The sequence below is a fragment of the Podarcis raffonei genome, chromosome 10 (assembly GCF_027172205.1).
Source record: "Podarcis raffonei isolate rPodRaf1 chromosome 10, rPodRaf1.pri, whole genome shotgun sequence".
NCBI lineage: Eukaryota > Metazoa > Chordata > Lepidosauria > Squamata > Lacertidae > Podarcis > Podarcis raffonei.
In genome coordinates this window covers 23,017,175-23,044,250 of record NC_070611.1, presented here as the reverse complement: position 1 = coordinate 23,044,250, position 27,076 = coordinate 23,017,175, and the positions used below count along the sequence as shown (strand labels likewise).

At 40.0% G+C, this 27,076-nt stretch overlaps 1 protein-coding gene across 1 annotated transcript in view; it reads left to right on the top strand.

The window, feature by feature from the left end:
- The window catches only part of MET (MET proto-oncogene, receptor tyrosine kinase), a 97,191-nt gene extending 70,998 nt beyond the window's left edge, over nt 1–26,193 (top strand). The window contains exons 11-21 of the mRNA XM_053405906.1: nt 1,469–1,684; nt 4,983–5,129; nt 8,960–9,119; nt 9,889–10,029; nt 14,289–14,519; nt 16,777–16,857; nt 17,687–17,868; nt 19,378–19,487; nt 22,517–22,682; nt 23,881–24,017; nt 24,109–26,193. Of these exons, the coding sequence (XP_053261881.1) occupies nt 1,469–1,684; nt 4,983–5,129; nt 8,960–9,119; nt 9,889–10,029; nt 14,289–14,519; nt 16,777–16,857; nt 17,687–17,868; nt 19,378–19,487; nt 22,517–22,682; nt 23,881–24,017; nt 24,109–24,319 (1,782 nt within the window). The 3' untranslated portion in view covers nt 24,320–26,193. The remainder of the gene's footprint in view (nt 1–1,468; nt 1,685–4,982; nt 5,130–8,959; nt 9,120–9,888; nt 10,030–14,288; nt 14,520–16,776; nt 16,858–17,686; nt 17,869–19,377; nt 19,488–22,516; nt 22,683–23,880; nt 24,018–24,108) is intronic.
- Nucleotides 26,194–27,076: the final 883 nt, after the last annotated feature.

The window sequence follows — 27,076 nt, the reverse complement described above, 5'->3', positions numbered from 1 at the left end:
TGCATGCTTTGCATTTGTGCAAATTGGTTATAGGCTCATTTCCCCAATTAGATTGGGGTGGGGGAAGAAATATACATATGACACTTGACTGTCAACTCTTGACTATCGTCTCGGTTCCCTACCATTTATCATACATAAACAACTTGCGTGTGTATGTGCTTGTGATCCAGCATTGCAGTACAAAGACAACCACTTTAACTGTCAATAAATCAGTCAGTCAGTCAGTTTTATTGCACATAGTCAAAGGCTGCCACAATGTACACAGAATCATTCAATAGTTAAAAGGAAATATGCTGGATTAATACAAAAAACTTTAAACATTTATATTATCAAAACATTACCTACTCTAAACAGAGCTATAGAAGTACTTTAATATACAGGTTAAGACTTTAAACAATAAAATTTATAGGCTAAAATCACCACATGGCCACTAATATATTAAAAATAATGTTAATTAATGCAATGTACAATTATATTCAGAGTTTGGTGATATAGAATATAGCGTGATGTAGGTAGGGTCAAATAAATTCATCTCCTTTACAGTTGGTCACAGAAAAAATATATAGCTACGTTTGGGTAAAACGAGACTAAAATCCTCTTCTTCCCCTTTCTTCTTCTTCTTCTTCTTCTTCTTCTTCTTCTTCTTCTTCTTCTTCTTCTTTTGCCATGCCCATGTGTTTTAAGTAGAAAAGTACTCCTCCTTACCTTGCAGACTTGGCCATTTGAGCAATTTCTTATGGGTGTACTTCTTGCAGGTGCAGGTTGTGCTGTTTGCTTCTATGGAGCTGTCAGATCTTGAAATAGAGACCTATATTTTTTCTCCATTGAAACAAATGTGGAAATCAACAGGTTTAGAAGCTCAGTGTGTACTGAAATTGGGCACATGGTTTTGTGTTAATGTGTTGGATCTCATTTAAGCATCCATCCCTTGGTGCATAAAGAAACCTGTATTAGTGGAAATAAGACCAGAATTTACAATTTCCCAGAGTTTTCAACATAAGAACCATTTCCCAAGATGTCCACTGTAGCTGGACATAAAAGTAGAAGACAACGCTGAGTGTCCAAGACACACATCCATAGACACTCTCTCTCTCTCTCTCTCTCTCTCTCTCTCTCTCTCTCTCACACACACACACACACACACACACACAGAGATGCCCCTAATATAATTTGCTTAAGCCCAGTTTATGTAACATCACTTGGTGAGTGTTGCAAAGTATGTCCATGATTAGAATTAATTTTTCAATTTTTTTAAGCGAGTATGAAGTTTTATAATGGAAACTTATATTGCTGCTATGTTTAAAGAATATGCAAGCTATAATTGGGACAATTCTCTGAAAGCAGAAATCAACAAAAAGTTGAAGTCATATAAAATGTTGTGATACTCAATTGTCTACTTATTGAGTTTCCTTTTCTTATTTTAGACATGTAAACAAATAATACCTCTTTTTCCCCCTTATCATTTTAGGAATGTAATCATCGTTCTAATGCTGAAATGATCTGCTGCACAACTCCGATGCTAAGATCCTATAACCTGACACCACCTTTTGTGACAAAAGTATTATTTGTTTTTGATGGAGTCATCTCACCTGCGTTTAATTTTGATTATGTGAATGACCCGAACTTTACCATTTCCTTAAAACCAGTGGTGATTTCCAAGGGAAACCAAAATATAATGATTAAGGTAAGGGCTGTTTGGTTTTAAATGTAGTAAATTAGCTTGCCTATGTCGCCCCAAAGAATTCTGGGAAACTTGTCTGGAACCATTGGGGATCTGAAGCAAACAACAATGTGGATATAATTTTGACTGGCATACAGATGGGACAAGAGAAGCTTGGGTTAAATTTAGGTTTTCATGTATATTTAGTTTCTGTCAGTACCAGCACCATTTTTTTTCTAGAAGAAAAGTACTAGTTTAAAGTGTGGCACTTACGTAACAACTTCATAGTGAGTATTGGTACCTTTTTTCTAGAAGAAAAGCCCTGTTTTCTGTTAACAGACATGCATGTGCCTGTAAAACAGTAAGGAATTTGGTTATATTTTTACAAGTGCTTGCCCAAGAACTTGTGTTGTTGAGTAGCAATGCATCTTTAAAGCAAGATTGGGTCAGGTCTAGAACTCTGCTGTCAGTTATAAGGACCTGTTGCCTTTTCTTTTTTTAAAAAAAACATTTCTTTAAAAAGGTTGCTAAACAGTTTTACATCCCAGGAAGCAGACTTTAGCACTGGGCAGGTCCACTAGTAATTGTGAGCAGGACACAGAGGCAGAAATGAACAAATTCAGACCGGGTTGGGCAATTGGATAAATGAAGCCTGGTAGATTTCACTGAAAATTTGACATGTGATAACTAAAACCAATCCTCGTTTGTGTTTGCTTTCCTCCAACTCACTGATTCAGTTGGCAACAAAAGTAAACCTGGTTAAGGAGTAATGTCAAGCCTTACCCATGTTTGTGCCTTTGTCAGCAATTTTGTAGTTGTAAGAAATTTCAGCACTTAATCCTGAATAACTCCCTACAGACTTCTGAATATAGTTCACTTTGGCCAAATATAGTTCACTTCCAAATGTAGTTCACATGTGAACAGTATGTATCCTGCACTAAGCTGTTGCACTAGTGTTAGGTTCATGTTTTAAATATCAGTGGTAAGTCCCTACTTAAAATGAGAAGTGCATCATAGGGTAAACTATTATAGTTATTCAGTATCCTCCCCCACAAATCAAACTCTTAAGTGAGAAGCACTCATAAACTATAGGCCAGCTTTTGAGAACTTGTGTTCCTTCTGTCAAAAGGTCACTGTAGGCCGAATTGGCAGCATTCTGAGCTTTATATACACACACACAAAACCAGAGACAAGTTTACATGCCTCATAATCACGTTTTGTCATCCAGTAATTAAGCAAGCACAGCATGAAATTAAATGAGCGCTTGGTTCAGTGAACAAACAGTTCTTAGCAAACCAAAATTCTTTTATCTGTTTTCTTAATTAGTGTCAGAAGAATAGAGGAGCCTTTATCACTTGGTTTTTCAGTAAAACTAATCTAATGCGGCACCTTTTCCTTTCAGCAAGTGAACATATTCGGACCAAAAGGTTCTTTTTACCTCACTCAAAGAGAACAGGGTACTTTATGCCACCGCCACCACTTGAAGAAAAAAAAATCCCACAGCTCTTAGGCAACTTATCTGGACTGTTGTTTTGGTTTTCAGCAAAGAATTGCAAAAAGTCCATGACAGAAATCCCCATCTTAAAAGTCTGTCTTTGTGACTTCAGATAAAGTCAGGCTGACGTAAGGTTGCACATGGAACCCCAACATTCATCTTCTACCTGTGCTTTAAAAAAAACCCTGATCTGAATTGTTCTGTCAACTTACGATTTAGGTTCTGAGCTACTCTGCAGAAAATAAAGCTCTGTGTTCCCCATTCACTCTTACGGGGAATCTAAAAATTGCTATAACTTTTATTCCTTCTGGGATAAGCAGACACAGAATATCTGCTCACATGGGGCTCTGGGTTTTTTTGGGGGGGTTGCCACACGGCGTGGCTGCGATTAGTCCTGGGATGCTGCCATCTTCCTGTGTGGCTGGGGGAGGGGATTGTCTCCTGATGCCACGTACCTCCGTCCACACTGGGCCTTCCATTCTGGGCTGGCCTCGCCTGCAAGGCCACTCAGAGGCAAGGACATAGGGACTGTGCCCTGCCTGCCCCTGGCATATTTAAAGCAGCGGCCAGGTACAGGGTACTCTCTTTACCACAGCAGATGAAGCATGTCAAATTGCAGGTCTGGGGTTTCTGTAGGGGAAGTAAGAGGGATTTTCTCTCCTCCAAAATCCACAAATATATTTTTCAGGCCAACTAAAACTCCAAAATCCATATTAGTTTCACATTTTGAGGCGATGAATGACATCAAAGAAAGCATAGCTAGCCAGTTAGACAAAGAGAAGCATCCATTGTCTAGGCTAGGGATGGAGAACCACCAGCCAATGGGTGTACTTAGATCTCTCAGACCTACCCATTTGGGCCACAAAACCATTTCAGCCAGGCCACCGGGTATGGGGAAGGTAAAAGCCTGGCTCAGCCAAAAGGGGGTTATACAATCAGGCCTTCAGAAGGCCCCTTGCACAGCATCTTAAAGGACAGAAACAGTCACTAGAGATGTAATTGTAGCACCAGTTGACTGACAAGTCGATAACTGTGATGAGGAATGTGTATCAACTCAAAAGCACTAAAACCTGCAGACAGTATTTTAGGACCCAGTTCATTCCCTTTGCCAGTAAGAAGCCCGAGTATTTGTCTGGATTTATTCTGCAGCTGTAATAAATGGAAAATTACTGAACTCCTTTACAGGATTGTGCCAAAGTGTTGCTATGTATTACCAAATTGAAAGAAAATAAGGCTCTCCCTGTATGTATCTGTGATTTACAATGGAGCTCCTGGCATTTCATCAAAGTTCAGTCTATCCAAGCCATCTCGATGAATTGCTAGGATTGTTTTACAACACCTGAAGCCCATTTGCCTGGATCCAAACTGCAGCAGTGATAATAATAATAATAATAATAATAATAATAATAATAATAATAATAATAATTTATTTATATGCCACCCATCTGGCTGGGTTTCCTATGGCCATTCAGCAACTTGTTTCAATTGTATGCAGTTGAGAGTAGAAGTGGCAGATACTTTTTTGTTTAGCCATTTGTAGATGGTCTTTGGAATTTTGAAGACAGTCCCTAAAACCAGACTGTCAGCAAGCAGTGATACTTGATTTAATGCATTCTAATTGCCATTCAGAAACTCAGTGTGTTTCTAAGTCTCAGGAAGGAATCAATGCATTTCAATGACCACTCACTGTCGTTTGTTTTATTATATCTCCTTAATGAAAATGTTTAGCAAGGGGAAATGAGCCTGGCTTGGTAAAGCTTCCCTATTATCTTTTTTTTCTTTTGTAATTCTGTTTCCAATTCTTTTTATCTGTTTTTTTCCCCCCAGGGTGATAACATTGACTCAGAAGCTGTTAAAGGTGAAGTGCTAAAAGTTGGAAGCAAGAACTGTGAGAATATTACTTTGAAGTTTCGGTCTGTTTCCTGTACTGTTCCTAAAGAGCTGCTAAAATCCAACCATGAACTAAACATTGTGGTAAGATACCTACCCTAGCATTGCATACGTGGTATAGTTTGAAATGTCACTTCTCTACTAATAATATTTGCACAATTGAAGTTCTAATTTGTTCCTTGTGTTTACACATCATGCTTCATCTGAGCTGTTTAAACATTTCATTGGAAGCAGCACTTGCAATTACTTGGTGGAAGAGCAGCCAAAGCTTTCCTTTAACCACACTGCCTTTGGTATGAATTGGGTCCTTCCACGACTCTCCTCTCCCCTACCTTTTTGTTGTCATTCTTGTTGAGCGATCGTGTGTTCTCATGGTCTGCTTCACTGTGAAGACTTATCTTTATGAAGGCAGGAAAGATCTCCCATTACACTACCCTGTTGCATTATCATCTCCAGCTGAATGTGGGAATTGTCTGCTTTCATGGCCCAGTTTTTTTAAAGAACAAATTATCTTGATAGTCTAAAACATGGGGTTTATATTTTAATAATTCTTGATATTTGAATTGCTGAATCTGTTCAAACGTGGGCAGTATCGCAGGCTGACTTTTCAATGTTTTGATTTCCAAGTTGAGCTTGTTCAGCTCGCCAGTTTGAGCCAACGTGAGACAACCTTAACTCTAGCCTTAAACTGGCAGTTCCTTGGGATTAAGGCAGGGGTTGTCAACCTGGTCCTTACCGCCCATTAGTGGGCATTTCAGGATTCTAGATAGGCGGTAGGGGGTTCGACGGCACAAGCTGAATCCTCCTTCCATCGAGCACTGGTGGGCAGTAAGGAAATTTTACCATCAAGAAAGTTGCATTAGTGGGCAGTAGGTATAAAAAGGTTGACTACCCCTGGATTAAGGAATATACTGAGGTTTGGAGGGGTTGCAACACTCCTGCAGAATCCTGATGTTTCCCTCTGAATTGTGTTCAGTCCTCCATTTTCACAAATCTCCCATGGATAGATTTGTTGTTAGAAATCAGAAAGCACATTCTGACTATTTATATCTGGAAAAAGCCATGATGGAGGGAATAAAGAATAAACTCACATCTCCTTCCAGTTCTGCTACTCTCATCAACATTGGAGCCATAGCTGTCAACTTTTCCCTTTTCTTGTGAGGAATCCTATTCGGAATAAGGGGATTTCCCTTAAAAAAAGGAAAACGTTGACAGCTATGATTGGAGCCAACACATAGCTGCTCTAAATTTTAAAAAGTTAGGTGATCCAACCATAGACTTGCACATATTTGGCCCCTGAGATTACACATTGGGAACTAGGGGTTAACATATGTCTTTGTCTTCTGGTACTATCACCTCTTCTGCACCAAGGAGGAGTTGGTGTGATATTTTCAGGAACAGAAAGGGTGACATGAATGCAGGTATGATGTCATTGCTCTGGCTCAAGAAAGCCAACTTTTAATTGAAGTGTCATTTGCGTGTCGAGGTCCCCAAACCACCCCCCAATAACTCACACATCACACATCAATTTTGGTTTGGGTTTTTGGCACGATTTTGGCCACAACTTTATTTAAATACATCCAAGTGAGTGGTTGCTTAGGCATTGGTTCCGACTATCTGTCCATGCCCAGGGGACAGAACTGACTTCCGGATTCCAGCGAAAGCCAGTGTGGGAAACAAATTTTGGAGAGAAAATGAAGCTGGGCCTCAGTCCCTCACTTCTCACCCTCATGCTCCTGGTGGCTTGCACGGCCCAAGTCCGATGCCAGGGACAAGGACGAAAAGAATGGCAAGCCCCTGGATTCCTTTAACGGAATTCCCTTTCCGCACCACCATTGGAGGGGTAGGCACTTACCCCTCCACCAACCAATTTGAACCAATGCCTAACCGCCAACCTTACAAGTTGTGATGTTTTGCTACGCAGTAGGCAAAACCAAATGGCACCAGCCAATCAGCCAAATGGACAAATTCCTACCAGGCCCCTGCCTCAAAGCAGACGACCCCATGACAGGCATAGCAAGGTCAAGTGAACAACCCCCCCAATACAGGGAGGGTGGGCGGGTGATCCGGTGCAAGCAGCCAAGAGAATGCTCAAAGTTGGGCGACCAATATTTAAAACCTATGACCCCTTCTTCAAAATTGGCAACAAGCAGTTCTCCCCAGCGACCCGATTAACCAATCCACTGCCTGGGTCCCTCCACAAATCCGCCCAGCAACAATGGGGTGGCTTGTAGAACACGTTTTGCAAAAGTCAGCATTTAGCTATGTTTTTTGTTGTCTTATATTTTACTATATAAACCTGGCAAATATTTTTTGAAAATTTCAGAATCCATGCCTTTATTACATAAATGCTGTAAATTATTTAGTTATCATATTTGAAAGCATTAGATGTTGGCACATTCACAGTGCACATCCAGCTGCATTTCTCAATGTGGGAAATTAATGGGGCCAACCTGCGTGGAATAATGCATGCAAGGTGGCAGGAGTTTTTGTTTGTTTACTTTATTATTTTTCTGCTTATTTGCAAATTGCTTATGCACCCAGCATAAAAGGCAGACTTTCAAATCTATCATTCCAAATTGGACTGGATTCCAAAAAAGACAGAAGGATTGCCAAATGCATTCCAACTCACTGAGATACTGTCATATGACACTAAATACTTTGGATTTCCTGGTTGATTAGTGCTGCTTGTTGCAATCTTCTCACTGAAAGACAACAACAGAACTGGTAAGGCAGAATCATTAGTGCGATAGAAACTTAAAGGACATTCCTGAAAAGATGCTAGATTTCATGATGAAGCACAAATGGCATTAGCTATTCTTTAACAAAGGGATGCAACCTTGGTAACTGCTTACTTACACAGCCAGAGTAAAATATTAGCACATATAGGGAGGCCAGTACAGTGGTACCTCGGGTTAAGTACTTAATTCGTTCCAGAGGTCCGTTCTTAACCTGAAACTGTTCTTAACCTGAAGCATCACTTTAGCTAATGGGGCCTCCTGCTGGCGTTGCGCCGCCGGAGCACGATTTCTGTTCTCATCCTGAAGCAAAGTTCTTAACCCGAGGTACTATTTCTGGGTTAGCGGAGTCTGTAACCTGAAGCGTATGTAACCCGAGGTACCACTGTATTATAAAAAGTGTACCTGACAACAACTAGGATTCCTGCTAGCAATAATAGACCAAATTCCCACCACCACTCCAGATGCCCCCTCCCCCTTAACCTCAAGCATAGTCCATTATGAAGTGATTTGAGGAGTCCTCTGGAGGAAGGCAGACTGAAGCTCTAGCCAGTGGCATTTTGAGTATAACCAAAGTTGTCAAAGAGGTATCTAAGCTACTCTCTAGTTTTCCAGTCTTCCAACTGCCTCACTGCAACTGAGTCTCTTGCTGGAAATGGCTGCTAAAGTAAACATTTTTGCATCCTTCACTCGAATGCTGTTCATGCCCCTCACAGCTTGCAGCTCAAGTGGCAGATGCAAAGGTGATACAAGCATCTGCCAATGCTCAGATTTTCTCTGTTGCTGAATCTCCTGAGCTGAAAAAGGCTACCTAAGGAGCCAGATGTTAGTCCCTCACGGGTCAGGGCTTCTCCACTGTGCTGCCAAGTCTGTCTTTTTTATCTCTCTCTCAGTTTCTGGCTGGTGCTGTAGTTAGAAGGAATTTTATTCTATTATTTCTAATACGGCATCTAATGTGACAATAGGCATTATATAAATTAATAAAATCAATCAATCTCTGGCCTTGAGAATAAAAAAAAAGTTAGGAAATGATGAGTGATAGGACTAGCATGTGTAACTTGCATGGGTATGTTGGCAGTGACGTTCTCTTATCAGTCCTCCAAATGAAATTGACCTCTGTTATTGATGGGAGTTTTAAAAGCTAGCTATGGGTTCTTTGCCTTTTTTATCTTTCAGTGGCAGAAAGAAGTTTCATCGACGATTATTGGGAAAGTATTGATTGTTCCAGAGCAGAGCTTCACAGGAATCATTGTGGGAATCGTGTGCATACCAGTTATTCTCTTATTGTTACTGTTTGGCCTCTTCCTGTGGCGAAAGAAGAGAAAGCAAATCAAAGGTGGTGCTGTTGTTCTTCATATTTGCTATTTCAGTTAGCAGATAGAGAGTTTCCTGCCCCAAGGAAGCTGCAGGGGGACACGAAGCAGGGAGAAGCAAGGGTGGGTAGCAAGAAGTGAAAGTGAGTGAATCTGGTTATGTCTACTTGGAGTCTAAGTCTTTGCCACAGTCGGGGAGGTTAAAGCAATAGCATTCTGCGGGTGGGTTTTGAAGAAGGATAGGAAGGAAGACAACGCACTACATAGGTGTTCTGAGAAGAGAATCCAGTCATAAGGGTAGCAAAAGTGTGTTATAACTAATTAGATTTTAAAGCTGGCTTTCTTCAACATTTACATCAAATATTGGTGAGCTTGGAAGTCATAGATGGCCCACAACTCTCTTCTAAGCCAAGGGATGTTACAGATACACGTGGTTTGTTCAGAGTGCTTGATGATGGCTTATGTGGCTGCATGCATAGTTGTCATCAAAACTTTTTAACCAGTATGGATGCCCTCCTGCTGCAAAGTATTCTCTTCTCCAGCACAGCAGTAGGAAACAGAATATCCTGTTGTGCCCTGATAAAATATGCAGAATGGGCAGTTGTCTGTATATGTCTGGCACCAAACTGTCAAAATATAGTTCTCTTTTGCTATATGGAGGAATAGAGATACCCTACAGAACATCATCAGCTGCTCCACCCAATCTAGCAGTGAAATAACTGAAACCTCTAGGATTGTGCAAGTTTGTTCAGAACTTGGTACTGACATTCTCTTGTGTTCCCACATGTTAAGAATTAGGTGGAGAGATTGTTCGCTATGACGGACGAGTGCACACTCCTCATTTGGACAGACTTGTGAGTGCAAGGAGTGTAAGCCCTACAGCGGAAATGGTCTCAAGTGAATCCGTAGACTACAGATCGACTTTTCTGGAAGGTACTGTTTTTCTGATTAGTAAATATAGAAAAGATGCCATATTTTAAACAGCCCACTTCGTAACCCATCAAATGACACCTACAATAGGTTGCATTTCATCTGAACGTTTGCTTTAATCCAGTTGTAATGTCCACTTACCTAGCAGTTTCCCATCACCACGTGGACTGACCCCATTCCCAGTTCATTTTGGGTGGCTGCTGGCACAAGTATCAAAACTCTATATGTCTAATTCAGCTGTTTAATAAAAAATAAAAATCTGTGCCTTACATAAAATGGCAGCAGTCTCTGCTGTAAGTCATTCTGAGCATTACAGTGGTGGTGAGAGGGAAGGATGGACAAGATTTGCCTTGAAGATGATCAGAGGTATCCCTATAATGAACGTAACATGTGGTCTTGCTCTGTTTTTCCTTCCTTGTCTTTCCTTACATATCTTCCAATTTCCTCTGCTCTTCTTTAACTGATCTTCTGCTGCCATCCTGGTATAACTTCCATCTTTTTTGCTGTCTCTGTGCTTTTAGTCTCGCCTTCTCATCCATTAGGCTGCCTTGCCTTCCTCTCCATTTCCTTTATGTCTTCCTTCAGTTAAGCCTTTCCTGACCTATCCTAGCCTAATTTTTCCTTCCTTTCTCATTGGTGTATTTCATTGTGTATCCAGTGCATGCCTTTTGACTCTTGTAGGCCAGAAGAACCTTCACCTCCTAAGGAAGTTTGTAAGGGCCACTTCCAAACTTCATACAGCCATTGTCCCTCCCACACAGTGGTCTTTAGGAGTACGTGGGGCTGCTGGTAGGCTTCTGACACTTCCACTGGTGCTTGCAGAAGGGTTGTATATATATATATACAGTGATGGCAATTTGTGGAATCATGATGGCCTTCTTTTTAAGCTGTTGTGATCACACAAATTGCAGCAGCTACGTTTCAGCCTTCTGGTTCATACAGTTGGCAGTTCTATGAAGTATCTGCAGCCCTGCCCACTCTGTCACTGTGTTCCGTTGCGCCACAAGCGGTTTAGTTATGCTCAGTGCTTTTTCGGGGGCACAGGGGTACACATACCCCTAAACATTTTGTGAATATTTGTACTTTTGTCCATTTACTGTATTTTTTTCTCCTGATTTGAACTATAAAATGGTGATTTTATTGAGTCAAAATAAGAGTACACCTAAACATTTTTTTTAAAGAAAAAAAGCACATGCTGGCCACATGACTCAGAAAGCTGTCTGTGGACAAACACCAGCTCCCTCGGCCTGAAAGTGAGATGAGCACCACAACCCCATAGTCACCTTTGACTGGACTTAACTGTCCAGGGGTCCTTTACCTTTACCTTATGTTTACTGCATTGTTTGGGCCATCAGAAAATAAATGGCTGGATTGTGCTGAAGTGAGGAGAATCTATCTGAGAGCATTATGACAGGAAACTAGCTATAATGTTGAAATAAAATTATTTGTCCAGGTTTCTTAATTGGCAAAGCTGTTACTTTTCATGTCCTTAAGGTACCACTTTTGTTCAGGTACTATAATTGTTTAAAATCTTAACTGAAGTCCAGTCACAATTAAAGCAGTTAACGTATTTTTAAAAAAAATAGGCGGAGAACTCTAGATCAAATAGCATCTAGTCTGCGGGCAAGCGGTCTGAGTTTAATTAGATCTCAAGAATCCTGGCTTCAGATATAGTAATCAGCTTAAGTTAGCCTTTCTGTGTTGTAAGAAACATTGCTGGTGAGGCGATGTGATTAAATATTGGCCCGGGTTCCAGGTTGAATATTTGGCATGGCTCAGAATGTATCTAAACATCACATTTGTGCTCCATTTGCGGAGCACCAAGCATGTAGGTCAGTTCAGAGCATAAATACAAAACCCTCCATTTATGCCGGTTACCCATTATCTGATGTAATCATTTGACAGCCCATGAATTGCTAGCAAGGTGGAAGAGTGCCATTTCTGTGCACTCTTCTAACAATTACTTGTTCTTCTATATGCTCCACAATGTGGTAAAACTATGTTGCAGCACATCTTCTCTCAGTGTGTATCTTGACTTTACCATCAGGACCACAGTTATAAAAAATAATAAATGCTTCTGTCTCTTAGTGATCTTTCCCAATGAAAAAATAATTTCATACATTGTCCCTAAATGGGACATATTTATAACATTGTTCCTTAACTCCCCCACCTCCAAATTCATCAATCAAAACTAATACAAATATTTATAACAGTTGAGGAGTGAAATTAGAATCAGATTGGTACTGAAAGGCTTCTAATTTTATTTACCATATTACTTTAGACTATTTGTAGCTGAAAAGAGCCTTGTAAATTTGGCAGTCATGTTTCTAGACATCTGCAATATAAATATAATGGATATTTCATCTGAATATGGCCATAACAATTATTACATTATAGCTGCTTCCAGACAGGTGGCTCCTAGTGCTAATAAATCATTGCTCTTCTGTTCTTAAGCAGAATTGCAGTTTTCTGTGTGTTCATCCTGCTATGTCCCGTCCATACTTAGTAGATGTGGCATAGCATGCCCTCCAACACCAGAACTTACTTTTCTGTGGAGGATATGAATTGCAGGGTCTCCCTTAGAAACCAGACTTGACAGGGAGTTGCCACCAGTTTTTGTTTTTTGTTTGTTTGTTTTGGTATGCCATACTGTGCTCACTTGTGGGTTTAAGCCAGACTGACTACATCTAGAAAACAACATAAAAAACAGAACAGTCTGTAAAGATCAATATCATATCAGTCACTGCTTTGAAGTGAGATATTTTATTTTAATATATTTAAAAAGTTACGGTCAAAGGTTAACATCTGCAATACTTAATTTTGTTGCAGTGTAAAACTTCAGGAAATGAATCACTCAAGCTATTTTCCTAGTTGAATATTTACCATTAGATAAATATAGTCACAGGCACTTAGGAAGTATTCATCAGATTTTCAATTGCCCAGCAAATGATAATCTAACAATAACCTATGGACTTTGCTATATCCTCCTTTTTCACAAATGTGTCATTTCCCAATCCTATGCTCCCCCACGGATAATACAAGTACAGATAACTGTGGCTGTAAGTAGAATTCTGCAAAATTCAAGTGGGGCCTTGACTTTTGCTTTCTTCAGTCTAAAAAATTAGATTGCATTATGACAACATTGGTGAGACATGGCAAAATGGCATAGTTTATATAAAACCTCTGAATTAAATATAAAACCTCTGAATTAAAAAACCCAGACAAATGATATAATGGTCCATTTTGGCAGAGAGAGATATTTCTTTACTGCAAGTCACATCCTTTGACCCAAAAGCCTCCAGATAATCTTTTCTTTGTTATTGGCTTCAGCATTAAAGGCCTAAGGCTTAGAATTCAGAACAGATTCTGCAGGTCAGGCCTGAATCAAATTACACTGCGCTGCCTAGATCGGTGGTGGGGAACTGGATCTGGCCAGCTGTATGATTATGACACCATAATGATGTCGAATGATTGACACTAGTCAAAATTCAAAGGAGGTTGCTGTAACGACTGTTCATCAAAAAGCAGTTACAGCAACCTCTTTTGAAGATGCAATTCCAGTGCCAGTGAGCTTGGCCGAAATGGCCTGGTGAGCCACATGGGGGAGACCAAGTGTGCCTAAATAGAGATTCCACAGCCCTGGCCTAGATTCTGGAACCATACCCTACAAATCCCGTTTTTTTCATGTGAGAGGACAGCAGCCATTTTGGACACAGCAATCTCACGCCCGCCCCCAAGTGCTTTTTTCAGGACCACAATATTGCGTACTGTCCCAAAATGCCCATTTTTGGGTGCTGTGCTCTCATCTGAGAGCACAGCCCTGGAAAAAGCATGTATTGGACCCCGCAATCTTGCACGGGTCACATGACTAGTGCAGGAGCATGGCTAGGAAGATACATTATTTGGTTTGGGGACTCAGCATGTTGGAGGGTCTGTGAAACTCTATCCTTAAAAGGGTACATTTCATTCCCCTCCCTTTTAAGCTATAGGAATGCCATTAAGATCTTGTTATTTTCTGATGTTTTGGTGTGAATGTTTTTATCTTCTAGCTTTCAAACTGAATTCTTTTTAGCATGATCTTATTATAGGATACTGCTTTTTAATAACTTTAGAATCATTGTTTTGATGTGCGTTGGTGATTTTGTAAACTGTGTTTCAATCTACTAACAGAGAAAAGCAGGGAGGAAACGTTCAAATAAATGAAATCCAGCCCTTTATGGTAGAACTCATTGCTGATATATCTATTTCTATTTTTCTTATAGATCAGTTTCCAACTTTATCTCAGAATGGATCATGCAGACCATCCCATTATCCTCACACGGACCTATCTCCCATCCTGTCTACTGGAGACTCTGATTTAGCCAGTCCATTGTTGCAGACTAATGTCCACATTGACATAAGCGCCTTAAATCCAGACTTGGTCAAAGAAGTTGAGCATGTGGTTATTGGTGCTGATAGCCTGATAGTACATTTCAGTGAAGTAATAGGAAGAGGTAGGTGTTGAGTCTGTCATCTCAAGCCACACATCTCCAGAGTCGTGCATCAAGCATCAAAACGTTTAATTGGTGCTCAGAATTACTCTTGCGAATAGTTGTTTTAACCAGCTGGCAGAACGCCATTACAGTAGATTCCAATTGTACCACTAAGGGAAAGTAGTTCTACAGTAAGAGGGTCATTGCAGAGAAGACCCTCCCTTCTCAAGTCCCAATGTCTGGCAGGCATGGTAAGGCCTCCAGTGATCTCGGGTCTGGATTTTACAGAAAGAGGTGTTCTCTCAGATAGTCGCATGTCAACCACCAATCCGTGCAGGCTGTTTAGGGCTATTTTTTCTTTGTCTGATGCATCTGATTATCCAGTCTCTAATAGTTTCATCTTGTTCCCCACCCCCCACAATGTCTATGTCTATTTTAATGAATTTATTGAATCCCCATTTAAAGCCCATTGCACAGCAATATAGCTTGTGGCATGATGCATTATGCAAAGTATTTTTTCTCTCTCTACCTGGAATCTGCTGCCAATTAAAGTCTTGAGTATATATCGCCATTGTCCTTAAAGGTAATAGGAAAATAAGAGTCAGCACTGACTTCGTACAAACCTTTATCTATGGGTGTATGAAATAACAGAAGTCTGGACTTCCTGTTTGGCAGCAAACCCGGCAAGTTGTCCTCTTGGGCACTCCTGCACCCAGGAGGAGTCCCAGACAGAAATTAACGGGGAATAAGGGGGATGCCTCCCCTTACCTTTTGAGGGTATCAAAAGGGCACGACCCGTGGTCATCAGCTACTGCCTTTTCTTTGCAAATTGTGGTGGAAATCCCCGTCTCAAAGATGAAAAGGTGAAGGCACTGGGCACAATGGCTCTGTTCAAGGACAGCCCCAGTAAGCTACTGTGGTGAGCTGTGGAATACCTTTGAATTTGGACATAATTGGCAAGTGAAGAGGCACTCCCCTGAAAAGATCCTGATTTATGCTGCAGGAGAAAAGCATTTGTTTGGAAAGAATGAAAGATGCTAATTTCTACTTTGCTTGAACGGTGGAAGGAAGGGAGGGGAGGGGAGGCAATATTTTGAGTCTTTTTCTTTCTTTCTCTGGATTTGCATTATCTACCTTCCCCAAAAGTACTGGAAGGTAAAGTTTTCGGGAAAAGTGGACTTTAAAGACACCTCTTTGTGATGGATTTATTTTATAACTAATGACTTTGCCTGAAAGAAGACAGAGAGTAACAATCTTGAGGGAGTTTTGAGGGATTTTGACCACCCCTTGGAACTTCGTATTGTGATATAAAAATAATAGTAAAAGATTGGTAACAACTGGATTGACTGTTAAGCACTAGGAAGAGAATAAGCTGTGGTGTCGGATGTAATGGAATTCAGGATCAGCAGGATGGACTGCAGAAAGATTTATTAGTTTAGGGGGGAGGATGGAGAGGAGATATGGATTTTGTTGATTGTTAATTACATCAGTCCACCCCCCTTGAAGGTTAAAGTTGGAAATGAGAACAGTGAAAGGGAGAGGAAGGACCACAACGTGTACCATCTTGACTGCTTCTGAGACTTTCAGACAGAGAAGAAGAGAGATGGATTATGTTTATTTATAAATGATTTATTAATGAACTGGTAGTATGTAAAATTAAACTTGGCGAAATGTGAAGGGTGGGTGACACTGAGAGATTGGCAGTGTTAGAGGGAGGCAATGTGTATTACATATTTATACAAAAAAAATTCTAGGGGTTTCATTTTCACCCTCTGCATGCAGCACCAGTGAGGCTGTTGTTTATTACTGGGGCCAGACATCAGGCAGCAATGTTCAAGGCCATGCTAGGGAGGAATGTGTGTATGTTGTCTGGGAAGAAGCAAGATCTGTTTTTCAAAGTGTTACTCAAGAGGTAACAGAAGGAAATGTTTCAGAATAGATGAATGAGTATGACGGGTAGATAAAAGAGGATTTGCCCTACTCGACTATTTTGTTATAACAATGTATAAAAGCCGTAGCAGAAATTGGTAACTGAACAGGTGATGTGTAGGGAGAAGGGATGAATGTATATTGAAATGATAGTCGGAAAAGTTATTTTATTGGGAGCAGCAAAGAAGGGAGGAAAATAGAGGAGACATCGGGTTGGGTGGGAAGTCAGCTCATTTGAATTTGTTTTGATTTTGTATTAATTTGGTGACAGTTTGTTTAAAATTATGGAAAATCAATAAAAATAATTGGCAAAAAAAGTAACAGAAGGCTAACCTTATTCTCAATGCAGGGCATTTTGGATGTGTCTACCATGGAACTTTGTTGGATACCGACGGCAGGAAAATCCACTGTGCTGTGAAATCCTTGAATAGTGAGTCATAGTTTTTCATAGCGAACCACAATGAATTTCAGAGTCAACAGAATCAGCTGCCTTATCAAAGTGCACTTTCACACCCTAGCAATATTAGTTGTATATGGGCTATTTTCGGACGGTGTCTTGCATATAAAGTTCCCTGAACAATTGATTTGTCTCACCATGTCCTTGTGGAGGAAAATTCACATCCTCTCCCCGCCCCACCCCCCAGATAAATAGAAGATTAAAGGAAAGAAAGAAAACATGCTGGTATCATTTTACACACTGCTGGGCTGCTTTGTATTCATTTTTTATGAGTGAGACAGTTGGAAACTGCAGGAGCAAATTGGCACACACTAGTAAATGGCCTTCTTCTGGCTCTGCACTTGGGACATTTCTATTTATTATTTCTAGTCTATGAAAAAGGAAGGGAGGTGCAATAAAAACAAGGAAAGAATTCTGGAACTACAAATGTATGCTGTGAATGTGTTAAAGTATATTCTGGCCATGATAAACATTCATTCAGCTATGCAGATGACAATTCAAGTTCAGTTGGCTATAGGTATGGAGTTCTGCCTAGTTCTGCAAACACTTAGTAATGTTTCTTATCTGATTAGACACACTGGATATAATATTTAGAGGAGGGACTATTGACCTAATATTGAGAGAGAAATCAGATATTATTTAATAAATGTGTATTTAAAAGAGTTTTGTTTCGTTCTGAATGCAGGGAGGGGGGATGAGGTAAAGGGTAATATTTGACACTTGTTCCTGTAAATTTCAGTTGTGTTAAAATGTGCTAGAAATGATCTGTGCTATGGTTTGGTTTTGCTACTGCATTTCTCAGGGATTACAGATTTGGACGAAGTATCCCAGTTCCTAAAAGAAGGAATCATAATGAAAGATTTCACTCATCCCAATGTCCTATCACTGCTTGGAATTTGCTTGCCCAGTGAAGGGTCTCCTTTGGTTGTGCTTCCTTACATGAAACACGGGGATCTTCGGAACTTCATTAGGAATGAGTCTCATGTAAGTACAATCCAGGATGTGCTTCAGTGATATCGTAAAGTTGGCCGTTATACATGACTGCAGCTCTGCTCAACCTAAACACATTAACTGATTTGTTCAACCATCACTTTTAATTGTGGTTAATACAGTCTGGGTTTTTAGCAAATCTTTCTGCCATGGAATAATAATCCAAAAGAATGGTTTAAAGCCATGATGTTTTCCAAACAATAAATAATTTCCTCCCTAAAATATGCCACAAAACTGTCATCAAACAGCTTTAAAAATGCCATCTGTGCATATAGTCAGTCTTATAAATTAAAAGTAGAACTGCCAGTCAACCAAGAAAAGCAACAACCCTGTAATAGCATGATATTATATAAATGTAATTATTACCTTTCACTCCTAAGCATTCACCGGCACAAAATGAGTTCCCAAGATCTGTCATCTAACTAACTTTTATTATATGATTCTGCCTTACAAATATTTTAGTAGACTGGGAATATGTAGCATTACTATTCCTCCTTACCTGGGAATAAGCCCCATTGAATTGCATTGAACTTTCCTATGAGTAGATTAAAGGTAAAGGTAAAGGGACCCCTGACCATTAGGTCCAGTCATGGCTGACTCTGGGGTTGCAGCGCTCATCTTGCTTTATTGGCCGAGGGAGCCGGCGTACAGCTTCTGGGTCATGTGGCCAGCGTGACTAAGCCACTTCTCGTGAACCAGAGCAGTGCACAGAAACACCGTTTACCTTCCCGCTGGAGCACTACCTATTGCACTTTGACATGCTTTCAAACTGCTAGGTTGGCAGGAGCAGGGACCGAGCAACGGAACTCACCCCATCCTCCAACCTTCTGATCGGCAAGTCCTAGGCTCTGTGGTTTAACCCACAGCACCACCCATGTCCCTATGAGTAGATTAGGATTGCATTATTTTTTTTATGTGTTGCCATTAAAACCAGATGCTATGTTTCCTCCACTATGCAAAGTTTAGTTTTCAAAAAGCTGGTGGTAAGACACAGGACAGTAGTCACCAACCTTTCAGGGTCCCTCCTTGCCAAAAAACCCAAACCCATCCACACAGACTCACACAGGCAACATTCCCTACCTCTCAAAAAACCAAATTCAGCCATACATCTTTCTCCCAACACACAAACTCAGCCAGGCAAGCAACAATTCTCCACACCCAAAAAACAAATGCAGACAGGCAATATCTCTTCCCTCAGTCCCCAAACAATAAAACTCACCTAGGCAACATCCCTTGAAAACCAACCCCATCCATTTAATTTAAAAACAAACAAACCCCCCAAAAACAGGAGGAACCAGAGATCTTGGTAGCATGTCAAAGGGGGTGTTTGTGACTGGTTGATCATAAGCATCATGTTAATGACCCCAGACATAAACCTAATGACATGCTTCATCAATTGCATTTTGAAACTGACTTCTGTACTATGGTTTGTTGTTGTTATCAATTATTAAATGTTCTGGTGTATTATGTTATCTAATGAAAATTGCTGCCCATGTTTTATAGAACCCAACAGTAAAGGACTTGATTGGATTTGGCCTGCAAGTGGCAAAAGGAATGAAATACCTCGCAAGCAAAAAGTTTGTGCATAGAGATTTAGCAGCAAGAAATTGTATGTAAGTACAGCAATCTGATTCCACAGTCTGATGGTGTTTGGCTAAAGTAATGCTTGAAGAAGGAACGTTTCACATTGCATGAGCAACTTCTATTTGTTGCTCTCGTGTCATGCCATTCTAGTGTAGAGCTCAGAAACTCACTTCCACTGATGTAATTGCCATGCCGAGAACTGCTGAGCTTTACATAGAAAGCTATACAGTGGTACCTCAGGTTACAGACTCCGCTAACCCAGAAATAGTACCTCGGGTTAAGAACTTTGCTTCAGGATGAGAACAGAAATTTACCTGAGGCCCCCATTAGCTAAAGTGGTACCTCAGGTTAAGAACAGTTTCAGGTTAAGAACGGACCTCCAGAACGAATTAAGTTCTCAGCCCAAGGTACCACTGCATATCACTTGTGCAGCACAATCCTGTGTGTATTAACTCTGAGGCAATTCATTCTGTGTTGCTTCTAGGGAAGTGTGCATAGGTCCGCAGCCTTAAAAGCATTTTTCTGGGCAGAATTATTCCACTGAAATGTTTCTGCTTAAGAGAACTTCCTAAAAATGCCAAGGCTTACCTTTGAAATCCTTTGCTTCCATGCTCCTGGCTGAATTGGACACGACAAACTGTAAATGTTACTCACACACGTCAACAAAAATAAAACAGTTTCTGTATGAAAAATGAAATGAATAAAACTTCCACAATCTATTATCAACATTCCTCAGCTCCCAAGCCTCAGTGAATCTACTTTTGTATACCCATATAACATACAATGCACTGAAGGACATGAGAAAATTTGAGGGCTCACAACCTACAGTCAACAAGCTGTAAAATCAATTGTCATGTGTAACCTGTTGTAGACAATGTTAATTGCCAGGCACATTTTGACTAAACAGTTGCCTTCAGTGGCATAGATTCAAAAAGGCTGATTCCAACATTAATCCAGAAGGTGCAGTGTAAATAAATACTCATGTTACCAAATGAAATAATGTACTAGGGTCTTCTACTCAAACATTTGAGGCGTTCCTCCTTCAACAACAAAAATGTATTCATGCTTTTCTTCTGTGAACACATTTTTTAAAAAAAGAAAGAAAGACACCTTTGTCAGATTTTATTGCTGCCGGTCCATTGGATTTAGTGTTTGCACACACAAGCTCTCCAATGAGCCTAGTACAAAGGAGCTTAGGTACACAGTTCCTTCACTGTGTACCAATGAAGGAACTTTTTTTGCCATAGCACAGCACCATTTTTAACATGTTTGCTTGTACACAACATTGTGAACTATTGCCTTTGGAGTGCTTGCAGGTGAATTAACTGATTCAAAAGCAATTGTGGCTTCATGTCACCATGATAGGTGACAAATTACCTGCCAAATTTGTTTTAGAGAACTACAATTTTCCTCTTTTAGTTTCATTATGCAGTTGCTAAAGTTACTCATCAAATGCACATCTTCACTATGTTACTGCACTGAAATAAACATGGCTGAGTTACAGAAAGAAAATAAACCAAAGTTCTGTACAGAGGGGCCTTCTGTACATGGCTTTGCTTTGACCTCTGCTATGCAAGAATTTTTATACCTAACAAAAATTATGCAAAGAATCTTATTAGTGTCTGAGTGACCAGACAGTTTAGTTCATACAATGAAAGATTGGTACAATAGCTGTCAGCATTGTTAATACTGATGCATCGCCAACATTATGAATTAATGAGCTTAACCACATTAATTAAAAGTTCATTCTCAAGACATTTGGTGTTTGAGTTCAGTTAGCATAAAAATGTGACTGTCCCTTTGTAGATGAGTGTGCAAACTTTTAAAAAGTGTTATTTAAGTATTAAGCACGTCAGTAAAGCAGCTCCATTTTTACTATTCAACTTGCAGAATTGTTAACCCACTGGCTTATTTCACTTAGTAGTTTTTCATTTTGATGAGGTTCTTCTAAGATACGAAAGGGGAGAAAACATTCAAGTCATCCAAGGCCATTCAAGTCTGCTTTGCAGCTTCAGTTGCCAAATATAAAAGGGGGGAAAATTACTTAGTGGAGAACTAGTGAAAGTACCTGTGGTCGGGGATTGGCTGTAACTTTCCTGCCAACCAGAAATATATTATACTAGCCATGACTGGCATGTGGTGATACGGTTGTGTGATTTGGATCACCATGCATGCTCAACTCTTTTTCCATCGGTCTCAAGAGACAAAGGAGTGCTCCTCCAGGGGTCAAAGTCAAACTGCTGGAGAATCACAGTGCCTGCTGTGGTTGCAGAGACTGGTAACTCAAAGCTGCTGTCTCCTGTATTGTTTTTGCTGTGTTAGCAGCACTGGAGTGACCTGTCTGGGGCGCAAGCTTGGGCAGTGTGTATGGAGGACCTGGGCTACCCAGATGGCAAGACTCTTGGCCTCATTGATGTGGCCCAAAGGAAATCAGAGCAAGATGCTTGGCAGGAGACGTGCAAGGCACCACCCAACTGCCTTAGGGACTCCACTCTGGATTTGTATAGGGTTTAATCCTTAGCTTTCTCCTTCAACTCAGCCCACATGTACAGAGCAGGTTAGCAGTCTTTTTGATAGGAGCTTTCCCTCACACCTAAACAATTATAGATTTGTTCTGCCTATATCAATATTTTAGATAGAATGTAAAATACTGAGAATGAAAAATAGCCCAATAGTTCAGCAGCTACTAGAAATTTCCATGGTGCAAGCCATGCTGAAATGAGCAGACGTTGCCCTAAGTTTACAGCTGTGCTTATCCACGATGACGGTGTCCATTCAGTTTAATGGTGTTTATGTGGAAGCTATGTTTAGCGAAAGACACACTACATAATAGATGTTGTGGGCACTGGTGTTCATTATCTCCAAATACCAGATCACTGCATCTTAGTTGTTAAGGAGGTGCCATCATTTTAATGGTATTATAAGCATGTTTATTAGATATTGCTGTCGTTTGCCTGTTTATTATTTGTTGAAATATGTAACATAGCCTTCCAAAGCTATGTCCTCAAAGGCATTGTGTTGTTTCGTTTACAGATAATGGTATTTATCATTTTTCTAGGTTGGATGAAAAATTCACTGTCAAAGTTGCTGATTTTGGCCTTGCTAGAGATGTCTATGATAAAGAGTACTACAGCGTACACAATAAAACAGGAGCCAAACTGCCAGTAAAATGGATGGCTTTAGAAAGTTTGCAGACTCAGAAGTTCACTACAAAGTCAGATGTGGTAATATGTCTATAATTATTTATGTAGCTCTTGCTGACTTTCCACATTTCAAAGCATTCCTGGAAATATTAAAGGAAAAGAACGACATGGTAGATTAATGCAAAAAGCTTGCAATCCTAAATCAGAACTAAGATTCAGCACTTTTAGCTTGAGGAATAAATCTGACTGGTTTTCTCTTTTTTGCTTTTGGGCACACATCCTCAAACCACAGAATTTTAGACATGACAGCCGTGGTTGGCAAAATTTTAGGACCCTGCCTGTCTTGATGGTCACACCCTCAGTCATAAGCAAACCAATTTGGAAGAAACCTGTGACAAACTTGAGCACATTAGCCAATCTCTGAGGGTTGGTCAACTTAATCTAACCAGATCCATTTCCCACCTCCCACATCTTAAAATTCTGTTTTTCTGTTTGTGATCTCCATAAACAGTAGAGGGACTTGTCCCAGCCTTTTTCATCATCAGTCCTTGTTGAGAAGTGTTGTGGATTCCAAACTGTGTGTGTTGCTTTCTTGGAGTCCCTCTCTTCACTTGAAATGTTACTCTGTTCTGGGTAGAAGTTCCCTTATGGTAGACATGACATCATTCAGTGTTGCCCAGCCCAGATCGCCTCTTTCCTCAGCCAGCATGCCCTTTGACTATGCAAGATGGTAATTGGTTCTAGTTCCAAGTAGATACCCTTTACCAATAGTGAAGGGCTGTCCTGTCAAGATTCAGATTTCCATTTGACCTGCTGTACTTTGCCATATATTCTCGACTAGTTTTGTTGGTGTAAATGCTCTCAAGACAATTTAATATTTTAAAACTTCTAAGAATTTTCTCCTAACATATGTTGCAGCACGTAGAACTGAATAACCAGTGTGAAGACCAGCCTTCCCCAACAAGGTATCCTCCAGATATTTTGGAGGCCAATGGCTGGAAATGATTGAAGCTGTAGCCGTGGACATCTGAAGGACCCCAGCTTAGGGGAAGGCTGGTGTACGTCATTAATGTTCTTAACTCTTGGTTCTCTCTATTGTTTACAGCACAAAATTTGATTCAGCCATTGCCAACGTGGTGCCCTCCAGTCCAAAACTTCTGGAGAGTACCAGGTTTGTAATGGCTAGTTTAATTTTTTGAAGGTTAAGCCCATAGTAAAATGTGTGTGTGTGTTTGTGTGTGCTATAGAAAGACCCAAGCTCTTCTTTGTTTTTTGTTAGTGGTCCTTTGGAGTATTACTGTGGGAGCTGATGACAAGAGGAGCACCACCCTACCCTGACGTCAACTCTTTTGACATCACTATCTACTTGCTACAAGGAAGAAGGCTCTTGCAGCCTGAATATTGCCCAGATCCACTGTAAGGAAATGGTTTATAATACAAATATTGCCAAGTTTTAGGGATAATGCTCTATAGAGGATAATTCACTTTCCTTGTCTTTCAACTGCAGGTATGAAGTCATGCTAAAATGTTGGCATCCAAAGCCTGAACTGCGGCCAGCGTTCTCCGAGTTAGTTTCAGATATATCAATGATCTTCTCTACTTTCATTGGAGAGCATTACGTTCACGTGAATGCCACCTACGTCAATGTGAAATGTGTTGCACCTTATCCATCTCTTTTGTCTTCGCAAGACAACATAGACAGGGAAGCAAATACATGACCAAGCACGTTTTTACCATCATGGGGTGGGAAACCATAAATCGTGGCCAATGACTTTTTTTGTCTGTTGGTTTCTGTGAAGGCACTGTGTTTGTTTGTGTTGTACAAATTGCACTACTTTGAGGAGACAATTTCATGTTGCTGAAAGCTATGGATTTCTGTGTTGTCCAGATAAGAATTTTCAAGTGTGATGGGCAACCGTAGCACCAACAGTGCTATTGCAACACCTAATCTAATGCCAGCTATCATTCATTTGTGAGCAATCTAGCTGCTGCTATAAATTACATCATGTACAGCAGATGAATTCATAGATTCATCAGTAACTCAGACTTCCAGGCACTTAACAAATGAGCTAACACTTGGTCAGCAGTCTTTTGCTGCCTAAGGTTGCAAACAGTTATCTCATCTCTATTGAAGATTTGTTTTGCCTGCTGTAGCAATTTGGCTGTTTTGAAGGCATACAGTGACCAAATGGGCATTTATCACGTAGACCAAGGACCACAATTCTTGTTTTTGCAAAAGAACACAGTATACTAATTGAAATTATCATGTGATAAAAATATTGCAACAACTGGCATTCCCATTCTGCAACAAGGTTTAAAACTTAGAAGTCTCTGCAACCAGTAGGTTAAACAAATTTGTGGCCAACATTGCAGAGGCTTAAGAAATCAGCTGAGTAGTAACTCTAAATTTTAGCAACAATGGCTGTGTGTTAATCAAAGGATTTGCAGCAGGAGAAAGGAGAAGAGCGCGAACAAAGGAAAGGGGGGGGAGAGATCAGCCAAACTTGAACCAAAAGGAGTGCAACTGCTGCTAAGCTGGGCATGCCATTGAGAAAGAACTGAAAATAGATTTTGACATAGCCCATAACTGCTTGATATATTTGACTGATTCCATGGATTGTGACATGCCATATATGTCTTTAGAATAATGACCAAAAACGCAGGTTTTTAAAAACAGTAATTTAAATAATTTTGTAAACTGCTCTTAACTCTTGAGCGTCATGTTTCGTTTCTGTTCCTGTGGAGTTCAGTGCATTCTACTGTATAGACTGTTTGACGTAGGATTGATAGCTAGTTTTGTTGGTGTAAAACCTTTCAAAGCATTCTATTTTTATATTGAAAAGTTTTATTTTTAATTAATCTATATATAAAGGTTTGCACTGTGAACACTTAAAAATATGTTACCAGCTTTTCATTCATAAGTTGTATAGAGGTTAAAAACTTTATTCTGTAAAAAACAAACCAACAACTGTAAAGGCCCGGAGTTGACTGCATGCCACATCCACCCCAAGTGTTAAAATCCCCATTGCTGGAATTAAAAACAACAACAACCCTGTTCTAAGACCTTTGAGGAGGCGATGCTTATAAAGAATCCAATTATAAGGGAGATTTATTGTTCTTGAAAAGAGAATGCTACACTGAAAGATTTATGATGAAGTTGGAGTGGGGAAGCAAACTACTTGCTGATAATACTGGATTGTATTAAATTGCCACTTCCATTCCAGCAACAAATATTTCATGCGCGCTGAGAGCAATGTTAATTGTGAACTGCCTTAACACTGAAACTTCTGCTGCAGGCAAAAAGAAGAAAAGGAAGATCCTAAGGGGGTAAGGAAAATCGTGATGCCAAGGCTTAGCACAGTCATTCTAAACCTGTGTACACTTGCTTTGAGGAATGCAGGGAGATGGGGAATGTAACAGACTATTTATGAGGAGAAATTAATGTTGTGTCTGGGACACTTGTAAATAATACGTGATTCTTGTAGGGATTTGATGTTTGTACATTCATACAGTATACTTGCCAAAAGATGGATGGTACTTGCCTTTATAATTGTGATGGACCTAGCAAACTTAAAATAAACCTAGAAGTTTGTATGCTGGCTGTTTGTGTTAAGTATGCGTATAGCTGTTAAAATGAGAGTGGCTTTCGTCCCGCCAAGACTTTGAATCAGTAGGACTATGGAAGGGATGTAGAATGATTCCCACCCCATAAACTGGAGGGAGGAAGCGGGTGCCTTGCAAATTGAGACTAAAAAGAAACGGACAACTTAAGAACCCGATACAATGTTGGGTTTAAAAGAAAATAAAGTTTTCAGGTCCCCAATCCATGCACGTTTTACTTGGGAAGGAAGCCTCTTTGACCTTGGTTAGTATTTACTTCTGAGTAACAATGGCAATTTTAATCTGAAATCTTAGATGAAGTACTGTGCCCAGAGCTCAGAAACTGCTCGTGTTTATGAAATTCCCTGTCACAAAGTGCACCTAGAACAATGGGGAGTTTTGAACACTGCATTTCATCCACAGTCCTTGGGGCCCAACGCATTACGAAAGATTTTCACATATAACATGGGTGTTCCACGTTGCCTATACATGCTTGTTCTGGGAGATAAATACTAGGGAATCCTATGTAACAGACCAGCCCTCAGTTAACAGATTAATATCAGCTAATATGATGTCACTAGCCACAATATTAGTTTATTTTTTATAATATTTTTCAATTACAGTCCAATAATAACCTCATAATAACAATACCAATTTATAATACTATTATTCATAAGAATCGTTCAAATTCCGAATTATATAATTTAGATAAAGAGGGGCCCCCCACGTGTTAGATTTGATGATTTGATTGTTTTCTCCTGCATCCCAAAACCTTATTAATTTCCATTACATTCTGGTCATAATAATAACCCCTTATACAAGAACTGCAATATTAATAACTTCTTTTCGTGTTGACAAGTTAAATGATTTATAAA